At 46.0% G+C, this 23,873-nt stretch overlaps 1 protein-coding gene across 5 annotated transcripts in view; it reads left to right on the top strand.

Moving 5' to 3' along the window:
- Positions 1 to 23,873, top strand: part of CRHR2 (corticotropin releasing hormone receptor 2) — a 246,317-nt gene that overhangs the window by 69,773 nt on the left and 152,671 nt on the right. For 2 of the 5 annotated variants that reach the window (XM_073334751.1, XM_073334747.1), the window contains exons 1-2: positions 2,906 to 2,982; positions 3,688 to 3,807. In XM_073334751.1, coding sequence (XP_073190852.1) covers positions 2,972 to 2,982; positions 3,688 to 3,807 — 131 coding nt within the window. In that variant the 5' untranslated portion in view covers positions 2,906 to 2,971. Of the gene's footprint in view, positions 1 to 2,905; positions 2,983 to 3,264; positions 3,547 to 3,687; positions 3,808 to 23,873 lie in introns of those variants that run through there. The other 3 variants (XM_073334746.1, XM_073334745.1, XM_073334748.1) reach the window with 3 other exon arrangements.

Here is a 23,873-nt window from a genome sequence, read left to right as displayed (position 1 = left end):
GTCTGTTTTGATGACTGGTGTACATGCTGGTCTGTAGCCTAGGCTGTATGTGGAAGGTCGATTCATTGACTTACATTGGGAAGGGGAATAGGGAAGGTACAATCATATGTGCCGTCTAGATAGGAGGTTAGATAGGAGGGATGAATTGGGCTTTACTTAATAGTGAGGTAGGGTAGGGAAGGAGTGCTAAATAGTAGGATGGCAAAGGAGTTGTTTCTTGACTGTATATAGAAAATAATGTATGAGACTTGTGGTTTCTCGGCCAGGGTGGGTAGTTGGAGAGAGCGGAGTCTTTGAAGACAAGAGGTTGGCATGTCTGTTTAATAATGGGTGCAAGAATTGAAGCTGCTCAGAGTTTATAGACTATAGGAGGTCAGGGGTTGGGTGGGGAGGGGAGGTTCCACAATATTGTACTTCATATTCCAGTCCTATGGCTTGTGTTCCTACTATGGAAATGCACGTAGTGATGAGAGCAGGTAAAAAGGTTTCTGGTCTATAGGCTGTTGCTGGGCTGTGGTGTGGGGGTGGAATTAGAATTTTTGGGGGATATGCACTGTGAAATTCTACATGTGTACCTCCTATTCAGGAAGCTGTGAACTGTGATGAGTGTCTGGATATTTCTTAATTGTTATCTTCCAACTCATGTTTCATTTTCCTAAACCATTATATACACACAGGGCATCCACCTTAAGTATACAAAGTATTTTCTGGCTGTGGTCTGATAACCAGTACAAACTTGCATTGGCTGATCGGCCATTCTGAGGGCAGGATGCTGTCCCCTGGCAACTAGTGAGATCTGAATAACCTTTTTGAGGGCATCAGGTGCACCACAGAATGTGCTGTATCAGCAGCTTCTCTTGCTCCCTTTAAATTGGTGCAGATATTTAAATAACTTGGTTGATGCCAGCATTTGATTATATTTTTGTACATTCTTTTATAGCAACATCCTGGTGATGAGGGAGTCGGAATGAAATGATCAAGATTAGATAGACCCAGAAGAGGCAAACATATGTCCTGTCTTATATGGGGATGGTATCCGAGAGCAGTTTTTTAGATAAGAAACCAATTTAGAGCTTATTTCAGATTTCCGAATGATGATGCTAATGTGCTTTCAGAAGCATCAGTGTTACCCTTTTTCACCCATATTTACTTGCGGTTAATTAATTCACCGTTTCTTTTCCTGCTTCTTTATTACTACTTTTATTTGTAGTCAGTAGTGCCTAGAGATCCCAACTAGGTTCTGGAGTTTGCAATCTAAACAGACAAGACAGGTGGGCTAGGAAACAGAGGCACCGTTACAGTGAATTGCCCAAGGTCACACAGCAGGTCTGTGGCAGAAGCACAAAAGGAATCCACGTCTCATAAATCCCAGATTTAGCAATCTCCTAGACTACACCGCTGCAAACAAAGAGAAGCTTTCCTCTCACAAACTAAAAGCATACACACACACACACACACTCCTCTGAGGGTGCATGGCCTAAAAAACACTAACTACAGATCAGCGATGTTCAGCTTGAGGGTTAAATAGTGCAGAGCCTCAGTTAAGTGTTCTCACTTACAACATTCTTCAGTCTGCCTTCAGATCACTTTTGAGGACCCAGGAGTACTGCAGCCTGCAAGTTGGGAGTATGCAGATGGAAAAGTTTTCTTTCTTTCTTTGGAAAATGTCAATTCGCAGAAACCTTTTGCAGGAAAGGTCTGGTTTTGATTAAACTCTTATCGGAAAGGTTTTGCAGTTCGAGGATATGAAAGAGATTCGTCCGAGAAGAATAGCCAACAAGCTGGTGGTTAGGGCATTCCCCTGGGATGTGGGATACCCAGCTTCAGCTCATTGCTCTGCCAGATTTGGAGCAGCGATTTAAACCCAAGTCACTTACATCCCACATGAGTGCCCTAACCACCAGGCTACTGACTATTCTGGGGCTGGTAACCATTCCCTGGGTTTCACAAAAAAATTCCAAAGAGCTTGGCTTTTGCTGGATGTGGAATGGGAAGTAGTGTGAAATCTACAAGTTTTGTAGACTGGGAAAGCCATCTCCTGCCCAGTTCAACTTAGGAGTGTCCACTAAGGTTTGGTCTTGAAAGCTTTTTTGAAGCATACAAATGCATGGATGATGGTCATATTCCTCCTGCACTTGGCTGCTTCGCTTGTGCATGGAGTTGGAGCAGTCAAGGTGGGGAAGCAGAACATAGCAGAGCGAGGAAGGAATACTGTGTCTGGTGCCCACAATTAAAGAAGGATGTTGATACATTGCAGAGAGTTCAGAGAAGAGCCACAAGACTGATTAAAGGATTAGAAAACGTGCCTTATAGTGACTGACTCAAAGAGCATAATCTCTTTAGTTTAACCAACAGCAGGTGAAGGGGTGACTTGATCGCAGTCTATAATTACCTACATGGAGAACAAATATTTAAATAATGGGCTCTTCAGTCTAGCAGAGTCAGGTTTAACACAATCCAATGGCTGGATCCACGCTAGGCAAATTCAGACGGGAAATAAGGTGTGGATTTTTAACAATGAGGCTATTTAACCATTGGAACAATGTACCATGAATTGTAGTGGATTCTCCGTCACTGACCATTTTAAAATCAAGATGGGATGTTTTTCACCAAATCTGCTCTAGGAATTATTTTGGGGCAGTTCTCCGGCCTGTGTTGTACAGGAGGTCAGACTAGATGGTCACAGTAGTCCCTTCTGGCCTGTGGATCTATGCATCCCCTTTGCTTTATAGACTATCAGGGCTGGAAGGGACCTCAGGAGGTCATCTAGTCCAACCCCCTGCTCCAGTACCTCCCGTCCTCACGGTTCTCCTCCAAAGTCCCCCTCCTCTACCCACACCCCCAATTCTTGTCACTTTTCCAAAGCGCCCAGACCTTGAGTAGATATCTCTCCCCGACCCATCCCCATGCTCCTGTCCATACCATCCATCACCCATCCACACAGGAAAGGCAGAAATTGCTTCACTTGCAGATGGACGAGAGGTTAATTTCACTGTGTCACTTTCCTTTGAGATTTCATTGCTGATTTAATGCACATTAAATGTTCTTGCTAAGGGGTAATCATCAAGCCAGTAACAGCTGATGATAAACCTGGGTGTGTGGAGAGAAGGGGGGGAGAAGCAGAATGGCGAGGCTGACAATGCCAGCAGGAACTGGAAAGCTGCCAAGCGAGGGGGGCTAGCTGAGAGAGGTCTGTCCTTTACTCCGCACTTGCTTGGATTCTATTGGTTACTGAGTTGCTGTTTAAAGCAGAAGCGCTTGGAGGATTTAGCTGCAGAGCCAGACACCGGATTGCAGCCCACCCTTCTGTGCAAGGCACACACAGGAGCTTGCAAAGTGTTCAGATTTTGATTTCTCTTGAAAGAGAAAAGAAAGGGAGGGAAAGATTGAAAAGGGAGCTCAGATCCCACAGCCCCAGGGGGCGAATCATGGATGCGACCATATTTCAGATCATCATCAACGAATTTGATGCCAACTGCAGCCTCCTAGATGCTTTGCAGGATACTTTTTTCAGGAGTTCCCCTGTTCCCTTCCTTGGCTTTGATGGTAGGATGTGTTAGCCTATAACAGGGCTTGGAAAAGCCTGGGGTTAAGCTTCTTAGAGTCACACTTTGCTTTGTGATGTGAACGGGTTGCTTCGGGGCTTTCTCAATCGCTTCTCTTTCATTTCTCTTTTTTAATGTGAAGGTCCATATTGCAATGCCACCACCGATCAGATAGGAACCTGCTGGCCCCAGACCACTGCTGGGGAACTGGTGGAGAGACCCTGCCCGGAGTTTTTCAACGGGATCAAATACAACACTACCCGTAAGTACAAACTCCCCTCTTCTCTGTCTGCAGCTTGCGCTGAGAAAAGTGCTCTTATGAAGGCCCTGAATGCATCCTCATAAAAAGCAGTTTCTTAAGTGTTTGGCTGGGAATTGACATACCCTGCACATTCTGAGTGATGCATACAAATTCCTGTCTTGAGTGATACCGATTTTAACATAAACTTGGCCTTTTAAACACTTGCATATGTTTCTTCAGGCAGATGTGGAGACGAAAACACTCCATGTCTTTTAAGGAGACAAGGACATTTAAACATGCCCACTGAATTTCTTAGGTATTTAAAAGTGTGATCCTGGTTTGTGCACATTTCAATTAAAGTAATTATCTCTCTGGCTTGCTCTGTCCTCAGTCTTAATTAATAAATTGGTGATGTGCTTTGGAACAACCAGCCCTCTGGAGGGAACAGTGTGTGTCTGAACAGGGATTAGAATGGACTGGAACGCCCTGAAGTCCTGTTCTGACAGCATAGGCTGAGGTGCCGAATCTACTTAACTTCACGGGCAGTTTGCTTATTAGTCAGGAACGGATGCAGTGCTTTAAGGCATCAGGAACTCAGGTGAGCCTGTCCTAGGATGTCATTAGACAGATCAAATTTACCAGCACGGTAAAGTGCAGTCTTACGTGTATTGTACAAATTGTTTGCAGCTGGCTATAAATATTTTCATAACTAAACAATAGTTTAATAATCGGCACATGTCTGACAGGGGTTTGTTTTCAGGGTGTAGATTCAGGCATTCATTTCCCCTCATTCTGGTCAACATTGATCAATCTGTTTAGGAGCTTTTGGATGATTAAGTGCCCTGAATGCTAGCTCCATGTATGTGGGGTACTTTGGTTAGCATCCTTTTTCAGAAGATTGTTAATGTGTCTTTCTGCATCCCTGGAAGTTTCACTGTGCCCTTGTCCTTGTGGGGAATTCATTCATGTTAATAAGGCTTTAGTATTTTCTTAGGGTTCAAATTCACTTGGATCTGTCAGTAAATCTGAAGAGGGAGGGTCTCAGGGAACCTTGGGTCTCTCTTAGAGCTTGATTTTAAACTTGTTGGAAGTGGATTCCCCCCCTCCTTTTTATGGGTTAATGGCCAGATTTGCAAAAGGGAGCAGCATCTCCCATTTGAGAACTCCTGAAAATCCATGCAGGATCCTCATTTTGCAACCCTTCTTTTGGCAAGCCACCCAGTGAAGTCAGCAGTAGGTTCACCTAGGTAAGGGCTGCAGGATTAACCTTCTGCAAGCTGTGCTCTTTGTGGTGAAATGTGCTATGCCCTTCCAGGGGCCAGATCCTGCCATCCTTCCTGAGAATGAATACTCTTTTACTTCACAAGCAAGTACCATTGACATCAATGGAACTGTTCAAGGAGCCAGGCACAATTAAGCAAGAGTGGGGGTATTAGGAATCTGGCCCTAAAAGCTGCCAATGTGCCTTCCGTGTAAGTGTACATAAAAGAACAGGAAATATTAAGCTTCCATTTTCCCTGTGTGTATAGGAAGTTGGTTTCATTGATTTTTCTGAGTTTTTATACTTCCCAAAGGGCTTGATGGAAACAGCATGCTATGGTTATTAACTAGTTGCATCCTTAAAGACAGCCGGGAGAGAGGTTAAGTGGAGTTCCTGTGCCCCGAACAAAAAGACCTAAAATTTTTTTTTCCATGCGGATACTCTTCATAACTTGTGTCTTCAATATTTCTTAATTTAATTGGAAGGTCAGTCTTTTCTGACTAATGTCCCTGGGTGGTGATTATTTACCTTGTGTTCACAGTAAACTTTCCCGAAATACCCTGCTCTAAGATCTATGGCACAGTTATTACTGCCCCGCATTGGCTACATGCTGTTGCCAGGATAACGTGATCACAAATATTCAGAGACGGCATGGGAAAAATCTAGTTGCAATAGTCATGTGAAATGGATCATGATTTTTCCCCTTTCAAACTTGTGTTAAATGGAAACATTTATACATGTGTATAGTATAGTTGGGGTATGTTTGCACCACTTTTCAATAATGCTTATTTAGGGTTCAGCATCAATGACAGCTTGTAGCAGATGTCTAGAGAAATTAGACTCTTCTGTGTATTTAGCTATGCACCCAATCCTTCAACTCCTTGCTCACATGAACAAAGACAGTTTGCAGGATGAGGTCTGGGTTCAAGACAGCTTGTAAAGTCAAATGCTTAATAACCAGCTTGCAGACTTTCCTAAATACATTTCAGCAGGAAACTGTTAAGATTTTAATGCAGAGATGCAATTACTTCTGTAGTTTGAAAGAGATGTCAATGAAAACAGTCAGGGCACATCTGATATTCCTGGAGACTCCTCCGCTTCCCACACTTGGGCTACTTCTACTTGAGATGTCTCACTTAGATAGTTTATTAAAATTTACTAGGACGCCCTTTACTTCCAGACTGGGTTCTGCTGCAGATTGAGTTACTGTTATATTCAGTTGACTGTGTTTATTTTACTATTTGCATAATGTACACAGTCAACTGAATATAACAGTAACTCAATCTCACGAATAAGGGCAGATAACCCGACCATAGAGTGAAGGATTGATCTGGAGATCTCTTGTGCCAATGCAAGTTATTTCTACCCTAAAACGCTTAATTCAGTTCTTTTCTGCTTGTGGCACAACACTATGATCGATTTTAAATAGAACCAAGAGGTACAGATAAGAAATAGTTTGATGTTATTCCCCAGTAAGTGTTGGTGCTGTTCTCTTATCTGGTTCCTTGGACTATAGACAAAAATGCTCCTACTGCAAAATTCGCTACGTCAAATGTTTGTCTTAGCTGTTATCCTGTTGACATGAAGAAGGAAGATACTTGGTTATTGGTTTGAGGGCAGTTACCCTTTAGAAACCATTACATATTTGTGTGTTGCATATTTAATCTCTGTAAAGTCTTGGGAATCAAATGATGAAGTAGTGGATCTTGGTCTTCTAAACACAGTGGGCGAGATCCTCAGCTGGCTCAAATCAGTGAAGCACCGTTGACTTCAGTGGAGTTTGACTTAACACCAGCTCAGCATCTGATCCTCTGAGCCAAACTGGTCTTAATGGAGTTACCCCAGAGGTGAATTTAACCCCCTAGTTGCCACCAAAAGAAAGATCATGCAGGAAACATTGGGAACTCCAGTATATAATCCATATTCCTGAACCCTAATGCCTCAACTCCAGCTGTGCCTATTACAAAAACCCATGCACTCAGGCAGGCAGATGCAGTAACAATGGAAACCCTCAAATGATCCAGCAGAATTGATCCAAAAGGCACTACAGACAAGAAGATGAAAACTACCAAGTGTCAGTACACAGACATTTCCATTCAGCTAAGATAGAGAGAGCAGCTTGTGATTGTAACTAAAATCTTCTCCTGTAAGCTACCCTGTAATTTTTTTTCTGAGAACTATCAAGTGGCATTGCTAACTTTCAGATGGGATAATAAAACAGCAGGTCCAGGTTTGCTCTCTATCCTGTGTGCTCCATTATGGTGGCAAATTCTTTTTTCCCCTACGTATTTCATGAAGCAAAGACATGTTAACAAACAGTTCTACTCATCCTTGATTCTGACTCACCAATAAGTACAAATAAGAGTGAATTCTGTGATCAGGGTTCTGGAAATTCCGTTGCTAATTTGCTTTTCATATACTGAGCTGCCATCAAATTTACAAAGAAATAAAACCTCCCCTCCCCACCGAAATTAAAATAAAAACCCTACCGATTTATATACGTGTGTGTATGTATATATATATTCAATGGCGAAAAAGCTATGTTAATGTGGCGTTAAGCTAGCTTGATGACATGTCATCCCCTTGCAGGATACTAAGGGAGTACTGTCAGTAGCAAGCTGGGATATGAGTTGGATTTATTATCAACATAAATGCCAGGTAAAGTGACTGTGGTCAGTGCTAGGTGTAGCTATACTGAATAGTGGAGGCAGTAGTTAGCTCTGGTCAGTAGAGGGTGTGTGGGAGATGTGTGGATTAGTGTGAGGTGTGTGACAGAGCTGTGATTGTGATAGGAGATGTACGTTTTCCACCCTCCAAACGGTGTGGTGGGGGGGAAAGGGAAGCAATGCTGTTTGCTTTCAGAATGCAGTATGCCTCATTTCTATGGAGAATCGGGCAGGTTCTGTCAGTAGCAGGGCATAGGACTTCTATTTGGATGCTATTGGCAGTGAGGTGGAACATGGCAGGATCTGAATGCCTTAATGATGGTGACATGAAGGCGTAAGTCTGAGATGGTATCCTCTGAAGAAGCGTGAGGGGGCTGTAAGAGGTTGTGAAGTGGTTCTTAAATTGTCCGTCTATTGTATTATTTCTAAGGATGTGGCTAATGGTGAGCGTACACCTTGTCTGTCCTTTAATGTGGAATCCTGTAAGGGAGAGTGAATGGGCTGTAAATGGATGTGTGGGGGAAGGGGACATATGGGCGCATTGCTGAACAAGGACAGTTCAGCTTGTGTGGGTGACCTGGCCTGTACATCTCCTAGTTTTCAGACATTGAGTTTCGCTCAGCTTAGTTCCTGCAAGGAGACGACATGCCACCAAGCAACCTTAACTCTGAACTAATAGAGGTGGGGGTTGTCATTAAAAAAAAAAACTAGGAAATTTAAACAGGAAAGGATGTGGTGTTAAGAGTTGTTTAGGCAGTTGTAGGTATCTTGACCTGCAATTTGCATACTAAGCCAAATCAACCTGTAGTGAGTCATCCCTATGCCAGGGGTACTCTGTGCTCTCCCGCTAAGTTCTGCAACCGTGTGATCCAGGAATAGCCCAGAATGCACAGCCAGCCTGGCATTGCATGTATTCCTTTTCCCGCAGCCGTCAAGGTGCCTGGGCTTGAAATCCAAACCTCTGCACCGGGTGTCTTTGGAAACACCACATTGATCCGTAGCCACTTGCTACACACTCCCCTCCCTCCCCAGAGCCAGGAAAATACAGATTTTCCTCAAACAACCCGTCCAAGACTTGTCTACCATCTGACCTCATTGCCTCACCCCTCCACAACTGCTCTCCCCGTGCCTACCCCGCAAGTCCTCTGCCTTAGGCGCATCCCCATCCAATATAATAAAAGTTCTGGTTAGATCAGCTGCTGACTATTCTGCTGTGTTCAGGGTAAACCTCCCCATAACATAAAAACACATGCTATTAAAACAGACAATGTGTAGCCAGGAACATTGCACAGGTATACAAAGGTTCAGACTAGAAATAGCAGTGGGGTCAAGGCATCCACATATTCCCTCAAACTGCCTAGGTAACCAGAGAGTGGCTGCACAGAAACCCTCTCGTGCTCCTCTGCACATCCCTCCTCAGCACAGGAAGCTCTGAAAGGGAAACAGTGGCCCATTCATCTCAGTGGATATTCTCAGCTGAATGAGAACACCCCCATGGAGATGTATGCAACCTGAAATAAAAGCTCTGTCCATCTCAATGGGGGTTCCTATCCCTGTCCTGAGCGCTTTAGAGCCCATGACATGAAAAAGTATACCCATTCTCAACTCCCCATTTAGAAGGGCAAAACGTCCCAAGATCCTGATTCACATGTGGGGGTGGATGGGCAGGAAGGAGGCCTCAGACCCTCCCAAAGGGGCAACTGCCCCCAAACCTGGCTCAAATGAGAGGAGCAAGGGGGGAGGTTTCCAACCCCTGTAGATGGACCTGGAGCCCCAGATCTTGGTATTCACATGGGGGCAGTGACATGGGCTCACACATCCCCAGATGGGTATGGCCCCCCTTATCCCAGATCACAGAAATGTAGAGCTGGAAGGAACCTCAAGGGATCATCTCTAGTCCATCCTCCAGCACTGAGGCAGGGCCAAGTAAACCTAGACCATCCCTGACAGGTGTTTGTCCAACCTATTCTTAAAAATCTCTCATGACAGGGATTCCACAATCTATTCCAGAGCTTGACTATCCTGATAGTTTGAAAGTTTTTCCTAATATCTAACCTAAAATCTCTCTTGCTGCAGATAAAGCCCATCACTTCCTGTCCTACCTTCAGTGGACATGGAGAACAACTGATCACCTTCCTCTTTATAAGAGTCCTTAACATATCTCAAAGCTGTTTTCAAGTCCCTCCCCCACAATCTTCTTTTCTCAACTAAACATGCCCATTTTAAAATCTTTCCTCCTAGGTCAGATTTTCTAAACCTTTGATCATTTTTGTAGCTCTCCTCTGGACTCTTTCCAGTTTGCCCACATCTTGCCTAACTGTGGTGCCCAGAATTGGACACAGCTCTCAAGCTGAGGCCCCACTAGTGCTGAGTAGAGCGGGACAGTTACCTCCTGTGTCTTACATATGACACTCCTGTTAATGCACCCCAGAAAGATATTCGCTTTTTTCACAGCTGCAGCCCATTGCTGACTCATTCGATTGGTGAACTACTGTAACCCCCAGATCCTTTTCAGCAGTACTAACACCTAGCCCGTTAGTCCCCATTGGGTAGTTGTGCATTTGATTTTTCCTTCCTAAGGGAAGTACGTTGCACTTGTCTTTATTGCATTCCATCTTGCTGATTTCAGACCAATTCTCCAGTTTGTCAAAGTCATTTTGACTTCTAACCCTGTCCTCCAAAGAGCTAGCAACCCCTTACCCCGCAGTTTGGTGTCATCTCAAAATTTTATAAGTATACTTTCCAGTCATTAATGGAAATATTGAATGCTACCGGACCCAGGACTGACCTCTGTGGGACCCCACTACACACACCCTCCCACTTTGAGAGTGAGCCATTGAAAACTACTCTTTGAGAACGGTCTTCCAACCAGTTGTGCACCCTTCTAGTAATTTCATCTAGAAGACATTTCTCTAGTTTGCTGATGGGAATGTCATGTGGGACTATGTCGAAATTCTTAGTAAAATCACAACCACATGAGAGGGGCAGGGAGGGGGGCCCAGAACCCCCTAGAGGAGCAAGAGTCCCCCAGAGCTGGGTGCATACACAAGAAGGGAGAATGTGGGACTGACAGATATCCCTGCCTCTATCTTTCCCTAGTCCCCCTGCCACTGTCCCACCCCTCCACTCCTTCTAACCCCCAAGGCTCCATCTCCTGAGCCTCCAACCTCTCTTCTTCTCTACCACTCTTCCCCCTTTTATCTGCCTCCCTATAGCCCCCCTCCTCTCACTGCAGCCCAAACCTCTCTTTATCATATTCCCCTACTCCCTACCTCCTAATTACCCCTCCTTTCCCAGGAACCATTTATATATTTTTTTTTTCCTCAAAGACATTGAGGAGATGCAGCGGGGTTGAGGGTGCAGGGTGGCTGGGTGCACTGGCAAAGCAAGGAGTGCAGGGTAGTTGGGATGCACTGGCAAAGCTCTGGGTTGCATCAAGACATCTGTTTAAAGGTCTGTCTTTCTAAAGGTACGTCCACACTAGAAGTGGCTTGTAGAGTACAGACACTGCACGGCTAGCTAGCACGGTGTAGCACGGCGAGACTCACCGGCACGGCACCTCCTGCTGGTCATCTCAGGAATTAGCTCTTTCCAGCCCTGAGTGCCCTCTGCAGGCCAGTGTCTTGCCTGCCGTTGGCCTCCATGTCCCTCCCAGACCCCAGTGCCCCTTTACCTTGGGGTGCTGCCCCATGGCAGTGCCCCCACACTCTGGGTCTCCCTTCCCAGGGGAACCCCCAACCCTCTATCCCCTCCTTGCCTCAGTGGCTACTGCCAGTCAACATCTAGCCCCCGCTCACTGGGGCAGACACGCATCACGGGCAAGGGGGTTGGACCAGCTGCCTCTGCCTATTCCCAGGCTACACCTGTGCAGCCCCAGTACCTTTCTCAGCCTTTAGCAAGGCCTGCAGGTTTTCCAGGCTGGAGCTCCTCTGGCCTTCCCCCAGCCCTGCTCCACTCCAGGTACCCTTTTCTCCCAGGCAGCCAGGTCCTTCTCTCTCTACAGCTAGAGAGAATCTGCCTGAGCTTCTGGCTCACAGCCCTTTTATAGGGCCTGCTGTGGCCTGATCGGGGCGTGGCCCCAGCTGTGGCTGCCTTCCCCATCAGCCTAGCCTTTAGCTCACAGCCCCGGCCTTCTCCAAGGGTTGGCTTTTAACCCCTTCTGAGCTGGAGCAGGGTGACCGCCCCACTACACATGGGTATAAATAAATAGCATTATAGACAGTGAGGCAGCTTAGGCGAGTAGAGTGCCTTACACAACCCCCAGGGTATGCATAGGCTCTCTACACACCCAAGCAGTGCCTCCCACGTCTACACTGCTCTTCTAACATGCACCGCCTCCCCCCTGCCAGAGTCGTTCACTGCAGCGTGTAGCTACACACGTACTACGTGTACTTTGCTCACCTCCGTAAGGGCAGGCATAGCCCTAGAGTCATTATGGTCTGATGACTGCTCTGTACCATACTCGGAAGCTGATTCATGGTTTCACTTCAGCAGGTTTCCACCTCCTGGAAACCTTCTCCATGACCGTCCCGAAGTACCGTTCTCATTTGCAGGCCATGCGAGAGTGCCCAAGGCACTGTAAATGGGGGACTTTCTGTAGCTGCACTAAGCTTAGTGGGCATCTCTGCTTAAGTAGCTGCATTAGGAGATATAGTAGGAGCCAACAAATGTGGTTGTGTATCAAAATGGTACATGGGATGTCTAAGCCTCCAGAAGGTTTGAGGAGTATTTTGGGAGAAAATACAGAAGACTTGAGTTAGCATAGATAATTGGGGTCTTAGCACGTACAATTGTTTTCCATTGTCTCACAGCTCAAATCAAACCAGACCTTCAAGGGACTCAGGAGAACTTGTCTGTATTGCACACCCACAAAACAAGGTGTTTGCAGATGGTTGTTGGTTTCTTATCAGAAATTAGTTCAGCCATTAAAGGCATCACCTATTTCATGTTCCATAGAGAATTTCCTACAGTGCTTTGTTTCTTCACCTTTGCCTTGACCATAGATAAATAATCTTTTGTGTGTGTGTTTAGGGGGCGGGGGGGGGGGGGGATTAAGGGCTCTTTTCTTCACCTTTATAAAGGAAAGTGCAGGAAATGTATTGTTTAACTGGGCCAAAGAGACTCACCAGGATCATTTTCATCAGTTAAGCAACTGCACATTGAATGGGAACAAATCATTGCTGCTTTTCTTTTGAATAAGGAATTGCTGAAAATGTTTCTGTAGTGTAGGTTGTAATTAAGTGCATAAAAACAGGAGTCATTCTAGGAAATCATGAGTATTAGAGCTGTGTTCATGCTTTATAGCACAGTACCTGTTCAGGTAATTATAGAACTGTACATTTTATAAGTGGCTGCCCTGAATGCTGTCCTGGTATTTCTACTTATGCTCCCTCGGTCTCCCTTTAGCCCAGAAGTTGCTACTATGAGTCCTTCTATTCCTAGTTCAATTTTGCCTGGTCTCCTTTTGTAAGAGATTCTTCCATTGGTTAATGGAGAGTTTTCTTTGAAAACTGAGCACCATAATAAGAGATTTTGCACCTTATGTTCTGGTAGCCTCACTCTGTGTCCAGGAGAGAAATGAAATACCCATCAATGCAGCTTGACCAATTCGGGTTAGTCGGGTGCCTTTTAAATACAGTTGGGTGCAATGCAGAGATACAGAAGATGTGTGGATTGGAGGGAGAGGGGGAAGGCAAGAGCTTCCATCCCTGCCTGAAAGCCAACCTGAAATTAAATCAGAAGTACAATATATCAGAGTCTTTTTATCTGTTTAAAGTATATTTTGAATAGTAGGGCCTTGCCAAGAGAGAGCTAGAGATAACGTTTGTCCTCTCTTTACTCTGCAAAGTCAATGCATCCACTGGACATAAAACATTTCTACAGAGACCCAACACTGTCCCCCTGTCCCTCTGTCATTCTTGTCATGCTTCTGGCCATCCCATGAGTGTTTCTCATTGGATTTGAGGACAGGAAAATGAACAGAAGTGCAATAAGAAAAGTTGACTTCCAACAACCCTACAGAATGCACTCCTTGTACTGGAAGGATAAGATTACCCTGTGCTTAGCTAAAGGGTTGTATTAGGGATGGAGGAAGGGCCTCCTGCCACGCATCAGCCCTACAGCAACCAGGATTCAGCCCAACAAAATCATTACCCGCAGGTGCTGGAACTAGCGGCCCTGGGGGTACTGCCGCACCCCGGGCTTGAAGTGGCTTCCATTATAGGCAGGGATTACAGTTTGGTTCAATGGCTCTCAGCTCCCCACTATACAAATTGTTCCAGTGCCCCTGGCCATTACTGCAGTTTGGGGAGTAAATTTGGGTACCTTAAAGTTAAGTGAGAGAATGGGGGATAATAAAGGAGATGGGTGAGAAATAGAGAAGAGAATGAGGCAGAGAAGAGGTCAGTAAACAAAGATATGGAGAAAGGGGATATAGATTCTTAGGCAGATGAGATTTATGGGTTAAGATCTGAGAAGAGACCCTCCGCTGGTGTCAGTTGGCTTGACTTCAGTGGAGCTATGCACAGCTGAGGGCTTGACCTATCACATGGATATTCCCTTTGGTCACCACCCCTGGATAGTTTTAGGTCAGGTTGTACCCTGGCTGTGATGGTCTGAGGCTATGTGTTTGAATTCATGCACAAACGTTGGGTGTCATTTTTTTCCCAAAGCTTTTCTTTCTTTCTTACACATAATTTTTGCTAAGAGATTGTCCTGATGGTGCTGCAATTTGGAAAGCGCATGTTGGAAGCCACATTTAAAAAGTGAATGAAAACAACCAATTTTTCACCCTTGTTCAATCGTCACCCTTTGAAATGTGTAATCTCCCCACTGAGTATAAAACTGCAATTAATCACATGCAGTACACTAAGGAGATTATTAATAATGGGTTTCAACCATTTTTTCAGAATTTTCTCCAGCTAATCAAATGCTAATTGGCGTGGTTTTGTGTTTGGGTTATTAGGAGGCTTTCCGTGCGCTAATCCAGATCATGCATGATTAGGTTTTCGTTGATGTTGTGCAGACTCGGCAAATGTTCCAAAATCTGGGCCTGATCCTGTAGTTAGGATTCAGGCAAAACTCTCATTGGACTTGAGCTATGACTGATGTAAATCAGGATCAACTTCCATGGCGTAATACTTATGGATACCAGCTGAGAAACTGGTTCCTTGACCTCACTGGGAGACTTGTCCTTGGCCGCTCTGAATCAGACATCCAAATATTTTAGAGAAGTGATTCTCAACTGGTTGTTCAGGGATCACTTCCCACTAGTCCCAGGGAAGATGTCTGTGTCACATTGGTGAAATATCGGTCAGTCGTCAAGCAGCAGTGTTTGTCACTAGCCAGTCCAGGGCACCCTTCTGGTTTTCAGAGGCTTTTGGGACCAACTCAGTGCGTGTAGGAAACCATCCCTGCACTCTGCATGGCTGCTCCATATCTTCCTTTGTCGGGTGTTTCTTTGGTGCAGAGAGAACAGTGCTTCACTTTTTGATTGATCCTGGAGGAGCAGCAAATACCTAGAATCAAACTGCAAAGCAGCCAAGAAATTGGGGAAGTGGAGCACTGAGGGCAATTCTGTGCTGATGTCTAATCTGGTATTAAGGTAAATCCCTACTCAGAGGGATAGGAAATGAGCAGCACAGATACAAAAGGAGTGCGGGAGGAGGAGGAGGATCCAAACCAACCCCCTATCAAGGCAAAACCAAACACTACACGCACAACTCTCGCTGGGGAGACAATGAGAGAATGAACCCCATGTGACAATACTAGTCACCTTGCTTAGAGCATGTCTATGCTGCAATAAAAGACCCGTGGCATGGCTGCAGCTGGCCCAGGTCTGCTAGCTTGGGCTGTGGGCCTATAAAATTGCAGCGTGGACGTTCGTTCTTGGTCTGGAGCCCAGGCTCTGAGACCCTGCGAAGAGCGAGTGTCCCAGAGCCCAGGCTCCAGCCTGATCCCAAACTTCTACATGGCTATTTTTAGCCTCGCAGCCCAAGCCCTGCAAGCCTGAGTCAGCTGACCTGAGCTTGGATGCTTCGTGCTGCAGGGTTTTTATCACAGTGTAGACACACCCCTTATGCACTAGTGAAAGCTGCTGATACTACAGTGATTAGGGCAGTATAAGAACCTACCTAGAACAAAATGAGTGGATATTACCAAGTAGCTGCACCCAGTACGTTACACGCCTGATCCCAAATCTCCCATTGAGATGAATGAGCTTTAGGGAAGGTCGAGCGTGACATTTATTTCCTTTCTTAGCCTCCCCTACTATTTCATGTAATCCAGCACTTGCCTGGGGGGAGCTTTGGAATTGGGATGAAGAGGGGAGCTAGCCATGACACAATTTCTCTCCTAAGAAATGGCCTGCCAAGTGAAATCAGCTGACAACCATTGGTTGACAGTGCGTGTGTTCCAGCCACCGCCTCTAATGTATCAGAAAAGGGAGCCCCATTAAAGACAAGTATATTCAAGGTGAATATACACCTGCAATTTCTCTGCTTGGCCCCTAGGTGTCACTTAGAGTGCAGGTAAAGTCAATCTCCTAAAGCCAAATGTATTGGTGACTTCAATTGTGGTGTAAATGTCATGTGGTGTGAAAGTGGCTCAGAACACTGGCGTTGAGTAGTAGTCCTGATTTTTGTCCTCTGCTCTAATTAATAGGCCATGCTGCCTTTGGCACGAAAGATGGGCAAAAGGGATGCTGAGGGAGAGGGTGAATCCAAATCAAGGGCTACAATGGGGAAAGGGGGCACTTAGAAAAACATATGGAAGGAACTCCAGTCTTGTGCTCGCTGACCTCCGAGGAGCTGCTCCTTGTGGGAGAAGCAGGGAGAACTCCCCCAGAGCACCCTGAGGATATGCACTACAGTCGGGGGGGGGGGGGGGGCAGCTCTTGCCAACTTACCTGAGCTAGCTTTAATTTAGCAAGCATGAGACCCAATAGCGGTGAAGCTGTGGCCATGTAGGCCGTCCAGATCTGCCTGGGACCCTGGGTAATTACTCACGTGGCTTAGCCGATGCTGGAACGTGTCTTGCTGTGGCCTTACTGCTATCCGTATGAGAGATAGCTAGGATAAGTTAGCTTGGGTATGTCTGCAAGTGCTGCAGTTATATCCTCCAGTTGCATTGCAGACCTACCTGAGTCCCGGGAAGAGCTGTTCCCCTGTAGGCTATTGGAAAACTGCAGTTAAGATCGCAGGAAAGCTTAGGCCTACAGGATGGATCAGGAGGAACTTCTCCTTGGGCACCAAGAAGGAATGAGTCCTGCCAGAGCGCTCGGCATTGTGGGAAAACCTAATTGAGTCCATTTAGCAACACCCCAGTCATGGGAGATCCCTAAATAAACATAATGAACTCTTGGACCTGCTGACCTTCCAGGGATGCTAGAAGATCCATTTTTAAACAGGTTATTGAAGAGGTGGAAATGCCCATGATAAGGGCCAGCATTTGTGGGTGACAGTGATGGGGCCGTGTCAGACGTAGCTTGATCTGATATCAGTGGTGCACAGTGGGCCCACCACAGTCCCAGACTGCATGCAGGGGGGATCCAGTCACACAGAGTGTTAGGGTTCTTAGGGATTGGCTTGTTTTAGCCTTGCTTTGAAATGGGATTAGCTTGATTTTTGGCTTATTGTGAAAGTCGGGGTGCTTATTTACCACATGAAGGTTGGCAGCTGTGATCTAAATATTAAGGGATTCTTCTTCCCTTTACAGTTCTCTTCAAGCATGTTTCGTTTTCCTCTTCCTTTCAGTTTTGTCCATGTTGGAATGTCAGGTAATCGTGGAATAAGATCAGTTCCAGAGTCAGTCCACCCATGTTCTGGCGTTTTCCTCTGACAAGCTGCAGGGGCTACTCTTGTTCACTTCAATAACGCAACTCCAATGACCTCGTTCTCCATGGCCTTATGCAGACTGGGAATAAAACAAACCAGGGTGCAAGTCGGTATGGAATTGGGGCCTAAGAGTCCCACCCTTAGTCTGTCCTTCAGCAGGACTTCTGGGGATAGGAATGAAAAGAAACCTGTTCTGTGCCATTCAATGAGCCCCCAGTGTTTTATCCAAATTTTGTTTTGTTGAAACTTTTAAAATAATCTCTGGAATCTTAAAGTTCTCTCTCTTCGGTGGGAGGCAGGGTTATTTTCATTTATTTATTTTTGTAATAGGAACTCAGTGTTATTCATTGGCATTCACCCTGCGGAGCAGGAAATCCCAATTAATGTCAAGGCTCCACAAGTGTAAGCATCAGTCACTGTGAAAATGCTACATGGTCATGGAGACCTACCAATGGGATGCCATATAATGGAGACTTAAGCAAGGGGCTAAGAGAAAGTTAATTTTTCCTCCTGCATGGGCTGCGAAGACAAGTTTCTCAATGCCATCGTCTCCCTCTGCTGGACTCTGAGGCAGACCCTCCAACGCCAGTTGGATTGCCTTTCATTGCTGCCCAGCTCTGTGCAGTGGGACACAGCTGTAATGTGAGAAACCCTGACACCACTAATCTAAGGCCCTGCTGAAGATCTCCCTTTCCTCCTCTCGCTGCTCCCCTCTTAAATTCAAGCAAAGAAGGATATAGTCCTTCCAAATACTCCTGATTCAAATGATGTGTAACGAGAGCAGAAAGTTGAACCATCTTCCCTACAGCCCATCCCTTATTGTCATTTACCTTTTAAGTAGCAACTCTCTTGATCTCCCTGTTTGGAAGGGAGCATGTCCCAACAACCTGTGGTATGTATTAGAATGGAGAATGTAGTTCTTGAAAATTAACCCTCTCTCCTCTCGTCTCTTTTTGAAGAGAGAAACAGGTTCACTGAGTGCTGTGGATCCACTATCTTCCCCTTCAGTTCTGTTCCTCCGCATTTCTTTTAAGGGTATCACTCCTCTCTCTCTCTCTTTGATATAATCCAGCGCTGCCTTCCTCTCACCCAGTCTGAGTCAATTGCCTCAAAAAGCGTGCTTTGCTTTTGCGAGACACTGAGTCTATTATGGGTCGATTTTGTGTGTGTGTAATCCATGCCTGCTTGGTGTGGCACTCTGTCCCCCTCTAGTGGCTGCTAGACCAGCTAGCGATTGATGAGCCTGCTACAGCCTTGCCTAAAAGACATACGTTAAGCTCCGGAGATCTCAGGTTCGATCCCGGCTGACGACGACCAGCGTCTGTTGGCATTAAATGTGGACACAAACCCAGTGCTTGCTCCTCACTGCCAATATTTTATGACTGGCTTCTCTGAAAGCAAAGGGCCAGATTCTGTGAGATGCAGCGCGCTTAGGGTAACCAAGTGCCCCTGACCAGCCGGAGGCCTGGTTTTCAGGGCCTCTCCCAGTGATCCTGTCAGCTTCACAAATATTAGCAGGTTTGCCTTAGGTTATGTAAACTCCTGTAGCTCCCATGAGTCCTCCTAGTGAGCCCTATACCGGTCTTCCAGCCAGCCCATTCAGGAGCCTTAGCCTTGCTGCCCAGTTGAGATCCAGCTCACTGAGCTCACCACTGAAATGCAGCCACTTCTGGAGCAAAGTAGTTCAGCTATTCATGCTAGTTTGGGGTAGGCAGTGAAAAACCCTGTGTCTAATGGAAACTGCAGTGGGGTTTATTTTTAGTACACAGAATATTTTTGCTGTTCCGCTCCATTTTAATTCATATAAAACGTACATTCTTTAATCCTCGTCTCTTGGGAAAAATTCCCCAAATCCACTAAAGTTTGGAAGGGTTTATACTCCCTTCTGTGAAGCAATGAAAATTAAAGAGTGGGCCGTACCCTGATTTCAGTTTACGCTGGTGTAAATATGGAACAACTCCACCGACAACAGTGGCGTTACTCTGGATTTAGACCAGTACAAATGAGCTCCGCATCTGGCCCTAGGAGGCCAGGGTCTGAGTTTCTTTCTGCGCCTGAGTCAGTGCTGTATAATGCTGCAGCACTATTGCGCTGGACTGGAAAATGGCTCTTAGACACTGAGCTAGATCAATTTTTGCAATTGCCCACAGCATCAAGGATAAAAGGGAGCAAAGGCAGGATAATTTCTCTGATGGGAGAGTAAATACTCTGGTGAGAAGATGTTAACGTGGCTTAGAAAGAGAATCTGCTCTTTCCGAAGGGCATTGGGTTGCTCTGGCAAGCCCAGGGATTGACAGAGAGAGAGAGAGAGAGAAACAATGGAGGGAAACATGCGAATGTAGGAATTAGGATGTGGATTCATTTTTTGGACCATGGTGATGTGACAATAGATTTCACAGATACAAAATACACCTAATTATCCTGAAGGTTCAGGGTTTTAAAAAGAACTAGATAAGTTCATGGAGGATAGGTCCATTGATGGCTAATGGGCAAGGATGCCACACAATGCTCTGAGTGACCCTAACCTCTGTTTGCCAGGAGCTGGGAGTGGATGACAGGGGATGGATCACTTGATGAGTGCCTGTTCAGTTCATTCCCTCTAAAAGGCCACTGTCAGAAGACGGGCTACTGGGCTAGATGGTCTGACCCACTATGGCCGTTCTTATGTTTATGTAAGGCTGGAAAGAGAGACAGTCCGGAAAATTCACTGAAAATGCTGACTTGCACTTTCTCCTTTACTTTCCATATATTTATTGACAGCCAGGCATGGAAAACTCTTAATAATAATCTATTTGTATTGTATTGCAGTAGATCCTAGTAGCCCCAGTCATTGACTAGGACCCCATTGTGCTAGGCACTGTAAAAATGCAGAAAAAGATGTTCCTTGCTCCCCAAAGAGCTTATAATCTGAGTGTGAGACAAAAGACAACATGTGGATGCTGGCAGAGAGACAGGGAGTCCAAAGAAACAATGAGACAGTATTGGCCAGCATGGTAAGCAGTGGGCTCAGCACCCTCACTGAGAATGAGGTCCTGTCTTTGTCACACAGCATATACTATGGGGGCAGCAGCAGAGGAAACCTCCCCTCTGCTATCCCACCAAGAGTACCTCCTCTTTCAAGTGGAGGCACAAGTCCTGATTCACCACTGCATTGCTCCAGTTCTGTGCTGCCCTTGAGTCCAGTGGAGTTACAGTGGTGGAAAATTGGAGTAACACAGCAGTGAATCGGCCCTGCGCTTTCTAGAGGTGAGGGTAGTTCATCACCTGGCCTCTCAGACAAATGGATTCATTTCAGTTCTGATATGGACACCTGGGGACTTATTCTCCTGCTACAAGCATAGGCGGCGAGTTATATGGGCCCGTGGTGCTCATGCTCCACCAATATTTAAGAATGTAGACCCAGCTCTACCAATGTTTGGGCTTACCGCACTTCGGAGGGCCCCGCGCTTCTGGGGGACACGGGATCCAGGACAGCCACAGGGATTAGCAGGGGCCCTGGCGCCGGCAGCAGCGAGCAACCCGGCCCCAGCCCGCCCCTCCCTGCCCCCCCCAAGTCCCTGCCCCCGCCCTGCCTCTTTCTGGACCAACCTCCTCCCCCGAACGATGCGGGGTGGACTGGGGCCAGGTCGCTCGCTGCTGCTGGCTGCCCCCAAAGTGTTCCTCTGTGGCAGACAGGGAACGAAGAGAGGCTTGGGAAACTGAAGCCCTACCCCAGAGTCTGGATATCATGCAGCAGGTGTGCTAAGCGAGAGATTAGTAATTGATTTTTTTATCCAATCTCAGATGTAAAAAAAAACAACTGGGAATTTACTACTAATCAGTTTCTAATTGCAGAAGTGTGACAGTGGGCATAATAATTGTCTGTGGTACTCTTGCAGCCCCATTTGTTTGCAGGTCTGAAAGAGCACAAGGAACATTCATTAATTCTCATGTCGCTGCAAGCTCCGTAAGTGTGCTCAGCATTTTACCAGCGGAGCAGCTGATGCACACAGAGCTCAGGGCCCACATTTTCCAACACGTCTGCTGATTTTTGAGGGCTTTGGCTTTTGGGTGTCTAACTTGAGGACACCTAGAAACCGGTTGTTCGGAGGTGCTGAGCACCTGCAGTTCCTGTCAATGAAATCAATTGGAAATCAGTGGGAGCGATGGGTGCCCAGAACTGCAGAAAATTGGGCCATGGGTATGTCAAGCTGGGACCCCTCAATAGTTGAGGTACCCAGAATTAGTACATGCTTTTTAGTGTTGACCTAGGAAACTTACCCAGAGCATCCAGACCTGAGAACAGAACCCAGAGCGCTGATTCATAGACTCCAAGGCCAGAAGGGACCATTATGGTCATCTAGTCTGATCTCCTGTGTAACAGAGGCCAGGGAACTCCCCCCAAAATAATTCCCAGAGCAGATCTTTTTTAGTTAAACATCTGATCTTGATTTTAAAATGGCCAGTCATGGAGAATCCGCCACGACTCTCGGTAAATTGTTCCAATGGTTAATTACTCTCACCCCTAAAAATTCCCAGGTCCATGCTGTAACTGCTAGACTACATCCCTTCATTTTTAATGATGAGCCTCTGTGATCTGCTGCTACCAGCTTCCCATTCAGCTGTGGGCACGCTCCCCCTATCAGTGTCATAGGTGGCGGATGGCTCTGAAACCGCAGTGGTACACAACCCATAAGGGACTCCATGCAGCGAGAGAGAGATGAGATGGCAGGGAGGTTAAGGGTGTATGCTCCACAGAACAGCCTCCACAAATAGTTCCTGAGGGGAGTGAGATGGGCAGGGAGGCTGAGGTGACATGGGAGGCATGAGGAGAGTGAAGGGAATCGAGTGAATTCATTGTTAGGCTTCCCGGAGGTAAACTTTCTTGAGTCCGTTTTGTTGGCAGTCTGACTGGGTAAAATTGATTGTTTTTCTCTTCATTTTTATATGCTTGGGGCTGGCACTGGGTTTTGCAGGTGGCAGCTGTTGGGAGGTGCCTGTCCACAGGACATGCAGGAGCATTTCTGCACCCTGGTTACTGGAGTTGATGCCAGCACCTCGTGACAAAAGATTGTCTTTGGAAACCTGTGTCACTGCAGGGCTGGGTCCCAAAGGTCTTGTTTCAAAGCGAGGAAGCTGCAGAAGGCCAGATCTTGGGTATGAGCTAGCTCGGGTGCTGACAGTGCATGGCCCCCATGCCACAGGGCTCTGTACAGCTGGTCACTTTACACATGCCTAGGGATGACTCTGAGCACAATGTTAATTTGGCTAAGCCGTAGAACCAGCCTAGCAAACCTTCATGGCTTGTTAGCTCCGACCAAGTTTCCTCATCTATGTTACGTCCAGGTTAAATTCATATATTTCTAGAATAAAGGGCCAGAAGGGACCAACAGATCATCTAGCCTGACCTCCTGCATATCACAAGCCATTAAATCTCATCCAGTTATTCCTGTATTGAGTCCAGCAACGTGTGTGTGACTAAGTCATTGTCAAGGTTCCTCCCCCACTCTGAACTCTAGGGTACAGATGTGGGGACCTGCATGAAAAACCTCCTAAGCTTATCTTTACCAGCTTAGGTCAAAACTTCCCCAAGGTACAAAATATTCCACCCGTTGTCCTTGGACTGGCCGCTACCACCACCAAACTAATACTGGTTACTGGGGAAGAGCTGTTTGGACGTGTCCTTCCCCCCCAAAATACTTCCCAAAACCTTGCACCCCACTTCCTGGACAAGGTTTGGTAAAAAGCCTCACCAATTTGCCTAGGTGACTACAGACCCAGATCCTTGGATCTTAAGAACAATGAACAATCCTCCCAACACTTGCACCCCCCCTTTCCTGGGAAATGTTGGATAAAAAGCCTCACCAATTTGCATAGGTGACCACAGACCCAAACCCTTGGATCTGAGAACAATGAAAAAGCATTCAGTTCCTTACAAGAAGACTTTTAATAAAAATAGAAGTAAATAGAAATGAAGAAATCCCCCCTGTAAAATCAGGATGGTAGATATCTTACAGGGTAATTAGATTCAAAAACATAGAGAACCCCTCTAGGCAAAACCTTAAGTTACAAAAAAGATACACAGACAGAAATAGTTATTCTATTCAGCACAATTCTTTTCTCAGCCATTTAAAGAAATCATAATCTAACACATACCTAGCTAGATTACTTACTAAAAGTTCTAAGACTCCATTCCTGGTCTATCCCCGGTAAAGACCAGCATATAGACAGACACACAGACCCTTTGTTTCTCTCCCTCCTCCCAGCTTTTGAAAGTATCTTGTCTCCTCATTGGTCATTTTGGTCAGGTGCCAGCGAGGTTACCTTTAGCTTCTTAACCCTTTACAG

The sequence above is a fragment of the Lepidochelys kempii genome, chromosome 2 (genome assembly GCF_965140265.1).
Source record: "Lepidochelys kempii isolate rLepKem1 chromosome 2, rLepKem1.hap2, whole genome shotgun sequence".
Taxonomy (NCBI): Eukaryota; Metazoa; Chordata; order Testudines; family Cheloniidae; genus Lepidochelys; species Lepidochelys kempii.
This window is presented reverse-complemented; position numbering and strand designations above follow the sequence as displayed.